The 10,847-nt window shown below is 38.5% G+C and overlaps 1 protein-coding gene across 1 annotated transcript in view; it reads left to right on the plus strand.

Annotated features, from left to right (window-relative positions):
- LOC126297427 (uncharacterized) overlaps positions 1-9,947 on the plus strand; it is a 479,132-nt gene extending 469,185 nt beyond the window's left edge. Inside the window, exon 19 of the mRNA XM_049988246.1 lies at positions 7,980-9,947. Within this exon, the coding sequence (XP_049844203.1) occupies positions 7,980-9,100 (1,121 nt within the window). The 3' untranslated portion in view covers positions 9,101-9,947. The remainder of the gene's footprint in view (positions 1-7,979) is intronic.
- Positions 9,948-10,847: the final 900 nt, after the last annotated feature.

Genomic DNA, 10,847 nt, shown 5'->3' on the forward strand with positions numbered 1-10,847 from the left:
TATTAATTTTGCCAAAGACAGAGCAGTAAACCTAAAATAGAAAAAAATTACTCATTGTTTATTACTTTTCAAAATTTTATTCATTTAGTCTAAGTGAAATGTATATTAATACAGAAAAAGTTTTTAAATCATATTTCCTCATGTACTCAAAACCAAATTAACTGTTTTGCTTATTTGGCAACTGGTGATAAATCTTTTATTAAATTCATGAAACAGTGGACTCTGGCAGCAGCTTCCAAGACTGTGGAGATCTTTCTTAGTATATAAAATTTATATTATCATTAAATCAACTCTCTATTCTTGTAGTATGTTCAAAGTTTTTCTTTCAGTAGCATAGATATACTTAGATAAATACTAAGTAAAAAAAAAAATTGAACTGAGTGCTCTAAATGCACTTGATTAACACCACAATAGCAGGTTATTATTCATTACAACAGTTTGCCTTCTAAGCTGAAACATTTCATACTTACAACTTGATACCCCCCCCCCCCCTTTTTTTTCAAAAACTGCATAAAGAAGGGCGACTTGAATGCAGGATTCTGGTGTGGAAAGGTGGCTAATTATCTAACATACCATTTATTTTATAAACTTGCTTACACAAGTATACATTTATTTTTTCACATTTTCACCAATAACATGAATCTTCTTTAAATATTAAGAACACTTAAAACAATCCACCCAGTTTTGTAACATATTGCTTTATAATCCAACAAAACAGTGATAAAATAATTAAAAGCTTAAATACACATGCTTACTTCACGTGATAAGGCTCATAAATTTCAATTATATATTAAACAAAAACAGTGTTGTAATTTCTGCTCCAAATAGAAGTACCAAACATCACTTTAACTAGAAGGGCCAATGACACAGACTCTATAACCAGTACCAGCTTTTCACCAAATTCACAATGAAATTTAGCAGAGAATTGAAGTGAGTTCTTACGATAAACTAATCTTATTACTTAACTGTAGTGGGACAATTTTAAATACTCATAACCAATAGTCTAAAACTGTTCATTTTATATATGTTAAAGGTGAAGAAACTAACCCACTTCTTTAATTTAATTTAGACTTGGCAGATGTCTCAATACCTTGAAATCTCTATTCCAGAATATTCTTGAATGTAGTATAGCAAGCCTTATCAGTTTAAAAGATAAGTTTGTCCTTGAAGGATAGCACCAGTAACCTTGACCTTGGCTTCATGGGCCACATTTGCAAATGGACCATCTCTCTGGACAATACCTTCAGTTACTTCCAAGTTGCAAGCAAGATACAATTTGAAAACCAAGAATGCAACTCATTCATATGTCATAGTATTCTCTCAAATGAGTGTGGTTAACAGTCACATGATACCATGAAACACTTAAATTAGAACTACTTGACATTGACAACCAAAATTAATTTATTCACCCTCCAGGGCATTCCACTTCAATAGTAATGTCCTGGAACTGCCCTGGAACTGCTCTACGGATGGTACACTGCACACCACCGCAGCACCTCAACCCAGGCTATTCCTCCACATCTTTCATTAAGACTGGTGTTATATCAACCCTGAAGTATAAATTTGTACAACAGAAAAATGTCCAATTAATAAGATGTCAATTAAGGATCCTCCAACTGCTGCAGGGCAGCTTCTAGGCATGCAAACTTGCTAAGGTGAACGCAACCCTGCCCAATGTCAATTAGGGATGAAATGTTGACAACATCTTTTGTTAGCTACAAATCTTGACCTTTTCGTTAACTGGAAATCTCAAAGCCAGTAATGTGGCACATATTAACCCAACTGTCTTAACTTAACTAAACCTGCAAATATTAAAGAACAAGTTTCACCACCTCAGCAGATGCACATGGGCACCAGATAATTCCATCAAATGGTCAAACAGTTTAACAGTCAAAACCCATAACAATTTATATGGGACTTCTGCTCACCAGAGAAGGAAGTTCAGACACCAACTCAGTCACAGCAGCTCACACTGTACCTCCGCCCAACAGCAATGTTTCCACCGGCTGGCTTCTCAGTCAAGAGTATGACTGTTGGCTTTCAGACCACAGTTTAACCATGGTGACACATGAGTAGTTCGCTAACTATACTGTATGTGGCAAAATGGTGCTATCTAAATTAAGAGCCGAGAGAACTATGGGGAACCATGTGCCATAAATTTCAGGCATGAATGATTGCTGTGGAGATGTGTACTGGTGAATAGACATGCAACTCTTGGGCAACTGACCAGTACATCTGGTCTTCCACTGAGTGGTGACAGGTGACATTATCAGATGAATCACATTTTATGCCCTTTCAGAAAGATGGTAATTACCTTATATGGCCCTGAGACAATCTTCTGTGGATGAGGAATTGTCTGAGAATGTTTTTGTAGCATTTCCTGGGTGATAACATCATTGTAGAAGACAAAGTGGATCCCCACAAGTATGCATCTATTTAGGGACCACGTACACTGCTACATTTAGTGGCATCTACTGGTAGGACAGAGCGTGTCGCACAATGCGCAGTGTATGTGTGTGATTTGAAGAGCACCAGCATGGGCTTACCATACTGTCCTGGCCATCAAACTTCTCCAGTTTAAACTCATCTGAGACACTGTGGGATCACCTTAATTAAGCTGTTAGTACTGCGGATCCTCGACTGAAAAACCTAGCACAGCTGGCTATGATGTGAGTTCACGTGGCTCCACATCCCTGTCTGTATCTACCACAACCTCACATCTTGCAGCAGTCCACACTGCAAAAGGTCGTTATTAATAATTCTGACAGGTGGTCACATTAATGTGACTCGACCATGTAGTTTAAACAAGTTTGGAACTACATGAAATAAGAAAATAATAACACTACCTTGGAAACTGGATAAGTGTATCTAATGACTAGTTGTTATTTTCTGTTCAGTCGATCATATTTATGACAACTTGGTATGGTGCAGAATATATGGGCAGGTTTACATATAAGATACATTTTCTATGTGGAAACTTAGCTACATGCTGGACATTTACATAATTGGATTTATACTTTAATTTTAATCCTCATTAAAATTTATGAAAGGTAACCCAACCACACACCTAGGTATTATATGAGGACTGGAACTTAAATAGTGGCAACTATTTATGCACAACCGATACAAAAGAGTTACATGTTTGCACCTGTTACTGTCCTTCAAAGTAGTCACCATTGTTGCATAGAACCCATTGCCAGTGATCTGAAAGGCATAGTATACCATTAGCAGAGCCTGTTCTGTTGATGGTATGAACGGAGCAGTCTGTTGCCTGTCAAATCTCTGGAACAGTTCTGAAGCAAATGCCATGAAGTGGTTACCTCATCTTTGAAATCAAACCAAAGTCACAAAAACTTATGTCCAGGGAATATGGTGGATGGTACAGTACTTCTCAGTACCATCGACCGTACAGAGCAGCCACAGCTTGCACTGTATGCACCCATGCACTGTTGTGCAAAATGACGGGTGGGTTGCGCAGAAAGCGTCGCCACTTCTTTTGCAAAGCTGGGCGCAGGTGATGCTCCAAATTGAACAGTAATATGACTTAAGTCCTTGTGACTTTTCCAGAGATTCGACAGGCAGTACACCGCTTCATTCGCACCACCAACAGAACAGGCTCTGCTAATGGTATACTATGCCTTACACATCACTGGGAACGGTTTCTACACAACATGTGACTAATTTGAAGGACAATAACAGGTGCAAAGATGTTACATCTTCTGTTGCTGTAGAGACTGGTCTTGATTACAATGCTTAATTCTTCAACAAAGAGCACTATTTCTGCTCTATCAAATTAAGGCTGATGGTCATTTACATATAGCACTAACAGAGCGGTTCCAATATTGAACCCTGTATAACACGAGTAGTATTTTCATAAAATACAGGCTTTCATGACCAGTATTTAGCCCTTACACATCCTCCATACAGTCTTGATCTGTCCCCATACAGTTTCCATATTTTTGGACTTCTGAAGAAAGACATTCGTGGCTGTTGATATGTTTTAGATCTACATATGTACTCCACTAGCCACTAAGCGGTGTGTGGTGGAGGGCACAATTTGTGTCAAAGTCATATTTACCCCCCTCTGTTCCACTCACAGATCACACGAGGGAAAAACGACTGTCTGAATGCCTCAGTACGAGTTCTAATTTCCCTTATATTTGAATGGTGATCATTGTGTGATTTGAAAGTTGGTGGTAATAATATATGCTCTACATCCTCGGTGGAGATCGAATTTCAGAATTTAGTGAGCAGCCCCTTCCATTTAGCATGCCGCCTACCTGCAAGTGCGTCCCACTTCAAACTTTCTATGAGATTTGTAACACTCTTGCGATGGCTAAATGTATCAGTCATCAATCTTACCGCTCTTCTTTGGACCTTCTCAATCTCTTGAATCAGACCCAACTGGTAAGGGTCCCATACAGACAAGCAGTACTCTAAGACTGGATGAACTAACATATTATAAGCTATTTCCTTTGTTGAAGGACTGCATCACTTTAGGATTCTACCAATAAACCGCAATCTGACCCATTACTCATGTAATCCATTTAAGATCATTTCAAATAGTCACACCCAGATACTTGACAGATGTTACCGCTTCCAAAGACAGGGCATTTATTTTGTACTCATACATTAATGGTGATTTTCACCTTTTTATACGCAGTAGGTTACACTTACTAATATTGAGAGATAACTGCCAGTCATTACACCATGCATTTATTTTCTGCAAATCCTCATTGATTTGCTCACAGCTTTGTGCAATACTAATTTCCTGTAAACTACAGCACCATCAGCAGTCTAATGTTGCTGTCAATACCATTAACCAGATCATTTATGTAAATCGTAAAAAGCAGCGGACCTATTACGCTGCCCTGGGGCACACGTGAAGTTATGCTTTTTTCTGTTGAAGTCACCCCATTCAGGACAACATACTGCTCCCGGTCTGTTAGATGTAGAAGTACAGGCCTGGGTACAGCCATGGTTTGGTAGGCAATCACAAACATTTTTCCGTGAAGGCACTGAATGTCTTGTCTCACAGTGGGGTAAATGTATTAACAGTTTTGGTGATTATTTTTAAAATAATAAACAGTTCACTTTTTTCCATCTGGCTCATTTTCATTTGACTGCCCCTTAGACACCCAGATGAACTTGCTTATAGTATTTGAGCCTTAGTCTCCCTCTAAAATTTTTACTGCTCATATTTCCCTCCATTATCAAATTGAAAATTCCTTGATGCCTCAGTATCTGTCCTATCAATCAATCTATCCTTCTAGTCAGGTTGTGCCTTAAATTTCTTTTCTCCCCAGTTAGATTCAGTATCTCATCTTTAGTTATTTGATCAATCTGTCAAATTTTTAGCATTTTCTATGTGTTTGTCTCCACTCAACACCTCCTCTGTGTGGTAAGTAGCAATGTATCCTATTTTGTGTTATTGTTATTCCATCCCAGATCTGTCCCTGGAAATGTTTTGCAGTTTAAAAATTGATTCTGAAATCTGTATCTTACCATTATGTAATATGTCTTTAATGTTCCAGCATCCCAAGTCTCTTCCACATATACTGCCGTCTTTCATGATTTTTAAACCAAGTTTTTGCAATGATTGAATAGTGCTTTGTGCAAAATTCTACAACTTATCTTCCCCTTTCCTTTCTGTCACTCCATCTAACCATATAACGTTTTCTTACCTGCCTTTTCCCACTACAGAATTGGAGTCCCTGTCACAATTATATATTGTCTTCTTTAAGGAAATGGATAATTTCAGTTATCTCATGATACATTCTTTCAATCTCTTCATCTTTTGTGGAGCTAGTAAGCGTATAAATTTGTACTACTGGCATCAGTGTTGAATTTGTGTCTATCTTGGCTGTAATAATGCCTTCATTATGTTGTTCATAGTAATTCACTCACAATCCATTTTATTACCTCTATTTCTCTGTTACCCCTGTTTCCGTATGTATTGATTACCCCATATTCACCTGACCAGAAATCCAGTTCCTCTTATCACCTCACTTCAGTAGCACTCACTACATGTAACTTAAACCTATTTATTTCTCTCTTTAAGTTTCTGTAAACTACCTATTGGATTAAGGTATTTAGTATTCCATGCTACAATCCATAGAATAACAGATTTGTTTTTTCTGATTACAATGTCCTCCTGTGTAGTCCCCACTGAATGGGGGACTATTTAGCATTCAAAATATTTTACTCAACAGGATGACATCATTGTCAGCTGCATATTGGGAAAGCAGCAGATGTAATTTCCATTCACTTTCAGCTGTTCATGGTACTAATGCAACAAGGCCATGTTGATTAATGTTCCAAGACCAGATCAGTCATTCATGCACACTGTTCTCCTTACAACTACTGAAAAGGCTTCTGCCTCTAATCAGGAACCATAAGTTAATCTGTCCTCCCCTCAGATACCCTACAAATGTGGTTGCACCCATGGTACAGCTTCCTGTATCAATGAGACACACAAGCCATATCTCTGCAGCAGGGTTCATGGTTTGTAGGGGGAAAAGTATAGTGTAATAACCATAACTGTGCTGTTAAGCAGCTTGCCTTCACATACACATGCTTCTATATGTTGTCTGTCTTATGCACCCATCTGACACATCCTATTCCAGCCCTATCACAGGCATATCCTATCCAATAAGAGATACCTTTGGAACTGGACATAACATAACAGCTCTACTATAAGTTCTGCACAGTCTTTTATGTAGATGTGATCATCAACCACCTATTCACTCATTGACAACCTGTGGACAAGGTCAAAGTTGTCCACACAGAGGTAAAATACACTGCTGAGCACAACATGCTCTACTTCACAGGCTTCTTCACAACCCATGTCATTTGGAACCCCCCCCCCCCTCCCCCCCCCCCCCCCCCAATGTGGTGTATAGATGAGAATTGCCCCTACAACACATCCATCAATGCCTGCTAACCCTTGTCTCCCATTGCTGTAACTCCACTCCACTCATCTGCATTAACACCTTAATCTCTACAGTTCCCCTATTTGTCAGTTCTGTCTTCTACTACCAAGTTAATTTCTTCACAACATTATGTGTCACACGAAACCTTCAATGCCGGCACCAGAGAGAGCATGGCAGTTCCACATTTCTGTCCTGTACACTTGCTGCCTCTTCATCACAACCGTCAGCCACCCTTCCCTCCAACCCTTCCTCCCCCTTCCCACTCATTTCACCTGTTACCATCTTCATCTGATACAAACCTTCACCTCAGCTGAGATTCCACCTTCCAGTCCGAGTTCAGTGTAAGCCTGCAGGTTTATTAGTGTGTATTTGTGTTCTGTACTAGTTAGCTCTGAATAATTACACAGCCTAAAAGCTGAGCACCATTTTCACTCCTATCAATGTGCCTATCAACCACTTAACGTATCAGCTGTACAGTGAGTTTGTTACCTTCACTCCATCCATTATTTATCAACCTATATATTAAGTGTAAGAATGTGGAAATTGTCCATGCGGATAGGAACCTGTTGCCTGATGATTTGTCTGATCGGCCACTTAATGACACTCAGATATGTATTTTAGGGTTGGTGGGCAGCACATTTGAAAACCAAGATATCAACTGGAATCCGTCATGATATTCAGATGGTTTTGCCTCATCCATTGTGTTTCAAGATCTGTTGGGGTACATCATTTCTAAGGCAGTCAGCTTATTTTATGAGCTGTTTTTTTATACAGTGTTGTTCTCTTCTAGTATTCCACATACAGTTATTTTATTCTTGGTGCTATATATCATATGTAAGAAGTGTACAGTCCTCTTATATTGTTATTGTATAAAGAACCATTGTCCATAAAACACTATCTGAACTCTCAAGTAACATTACATGTATTTGTAGAAAATTTATATTTATAATTCTCCAATAATACAGTTCCAAGATATAATATTAACAATCAACATTTATTGTTTTAGCTTAAAAGTTTCCTCACATTTTACTTTTTCTTTCTTTTTAGGTCTCTCAAAGGCTACAGAGAACAGGAAACCTTCTCCCTTCATTTTGTCTGGAAGAACAACACTCGCCTCACTGGCAGCTCAAAGAGCGACGCTGTCACTCCCGACGACTCCAATCCAGTCCAGTTCCGTTACAACTGCCCCGAGAACAGTCAACATTCAGCAGCAGCTCAAAAGTAGTGAACTTCCAGTTACCAAGGCAACAGGCCAGCTGGACTCAGTATTAGGTCCAAGAGCTATATTTCCACAAGAAAGTGGAATAATTCATCCTGAACAGGATCACAGTCTCTTAGCAGGTCAGATAACGGGTGAAAGTGATGAACAGGGAGACTACAGCTCAAAAGAGCTGTCTTCACTATCTGATTTATCTGCTCCAACTGCGAGTACTGTACGAGTGGCAACAAGTAAGTATTCAGAGGACAGTTATGCAGAATCCCCCAGAGTTGCTGCTATCACAGAAATTCCATCACAGTTGCCACAAGTACTTAGTACACTGAGTGATGATGTGACAGAATCTGGTTTATTATATCGAAGTCAACAGTTCAGTGAATATCCAGCTACATCAGGCGGTGAAAAAACGAAGTCGAGCTATTTTACAACAGAAAGACCGAGGACGAGCATTTTGTTCAGATCAAGAAACCGAGGTGGAGGTAAATTACCTTTCAGATCACAGGAGACTGCTAACACTGAACCAGCGCGAACGACTACTGTCTCACCAAAACGAGGTTCAAGTGTCACTGCATCTGTTTCCCCATCGAGTAAGGAAACACAAACAAGAACACGAGGTAAACCGTTCTCGAAGATCAGTCGACCGAAAGCTCAATCAGCACAGAGGACCAGTACACATTCCATTATTGATTACGAGTATTATGATGATGACGAAAGTGCTATTTTAGATGTGGCTCCACTTTCAGAGAAGGTGAAAATCCACAGTGACGGATACATAGAATGCTTAGATCAAGGCAATTTTCCACATCCTTTCTCATGTAAAAAATTCATTTCCTGTGCAAAGATGGAGAATGGAGAATTACTGGGTTGGGAATACACATGTCCAAGACAACTGTCATTTGATCCAATTGGTGGCATATGTAACTGGTCTGCAGGCCTTGGATGCAAAGAGTAGAGTACCTCAGTGCACTGCCTCTGAGAAACAGTACAAGATTTCGTCACATGTAATTCTTGTGTTTTAGAATTACTAGATGGAACAATATATGGGTCAATGCAACAGTTTTGTGGTTATGTGATAATACTGTGCAATCAGGTGTTACTACTTGATATTAAGAGAGTGCTGACTGACATTTATGACTGATTTGTATGCACAATGTTAAAGGTGGGGAGTGAATGGAAGAGATGTGCAAGACAGTTATGAGTTGTTATTTTTTTGTAGGTGGCCCTGTATGATTTCACTTCTGTGAGTGAAAAAGACACTATATGCCTGAAAAGCACCAACTGACCTGTAATTATAGATGAGCAATGTAAAGGGTTATTTTATTTGTATGATTGTGTGTGACTAATGAATTGAAAAAGAATTTCTCATTGTTATGAGAGCTGCTGATATTGTAGATTAAGTGACCATATACCTTTGTCTTAACATTGTTGTATGTCAGATGATTTGAGCATGTGAAGTGATGAATGATACTATTTTTGAATGAATGAAAAATGCTGTTGTTAAGATGTTGTGACCAAATATGGTTGTTGACACCAAATGATAACTGAAACAAATAGCTACTGAAATTTGGAAAACCACCTGACTACAGTAACAAACAATATTTCCAGCCTTGTATTTCTTTTACCTTAATTGGTATAAGCAAATCAATGTCTCTAGTGGACAAAGATTACTTGTGTTCAGAATTAAACAAGATGAGGAAGAAAAGTTAGACTTGTGATCAAACAGTGTTGATCTTTCATATCTTAAAGCTTCTGTAAAACCCCTGAAATGAGTCAATAAATGTATTTAAACACAGAAAAAATGTGGAAATACAGAAAGTTCTTTATTTAACACTAACCACAATGGTAACTTTCTCATTCCATATATCTAGGTGTGATCTTCATGTGTACGTGTTGAGAGAGAGATAGAGAGAGAGAGAGAGAGAGAGAGAGAGAGAGAGAGAGAGAGAGAGAGTCATGAGAGTCATGCTACTGACTGAAGTACAAGCAACAACAAATAGTGAAAAAGGTATACATTTTTCATAAAGATGTGAAGTCTCCAGAATGAGCGATGCAAGAGCACATCCACTAGCTGTAGTTCCAGCTGTTTACAGATTTCCTAAATTTATGATCTCGTTAAATATTCACCAGAAATATAACAATATTTTAACTGCACCATACTCTACAGCCACCATGTATGGTCTAAATGATAAAATTGTGCCACGGCAGCTGTCATTGAACGGATTAACATAGCCCTTTATTTTTCTTTCATTCAAATGGTTTTATGGCCAACCAAATTATGGTTTTTCCTGAATCCTCTAAATTGCTTAAGGTTAATACTTGGATGGTTGAATTGAAAGGGCACAGCGAGTTGTCTTCCCCATTCCCATCTCTAATTACATAAGCATTGATGGGACATTAAACCATAGTATTCCTTTTCCTTCCCAATTCTTCCCTCATCCAAGGTTGTGTTCTGTCTCTGATGCCCTCACTGTTGCTGTTATGTTAAACCCTAATCTTCCTTCCTCCAAGAAAAGCCTTGTTTGAAACTAACTTCACAGTCAGAACTGCACACTAATGTAAGAAAAAAAGAGAGATTTTAATCCATCCAAATGTCAGCCAGTGGTACAATGTTATCATTTCTTAAAGTTTAATATTTTTCTATTTGTAGCTAATGATAATACAAACAATAAAGGTTAACTCCAGCACACCCAGACTGTGGA

Source organism: Schistocerca gregaria, chromosome X (genome assembly GCF_023897955.1).
Source record: "Schistocerca gregaria isolate iqSchGreg1 chromosome X, iqSchGreg1.2, whole genome shotgun sequence".
Lineage (NCBI taxonomy): Eukaryota > Metazoa > Arthropoda > Insecta > Orthoptera > Acrididae > Schistocerca > Schistocerca gregaria.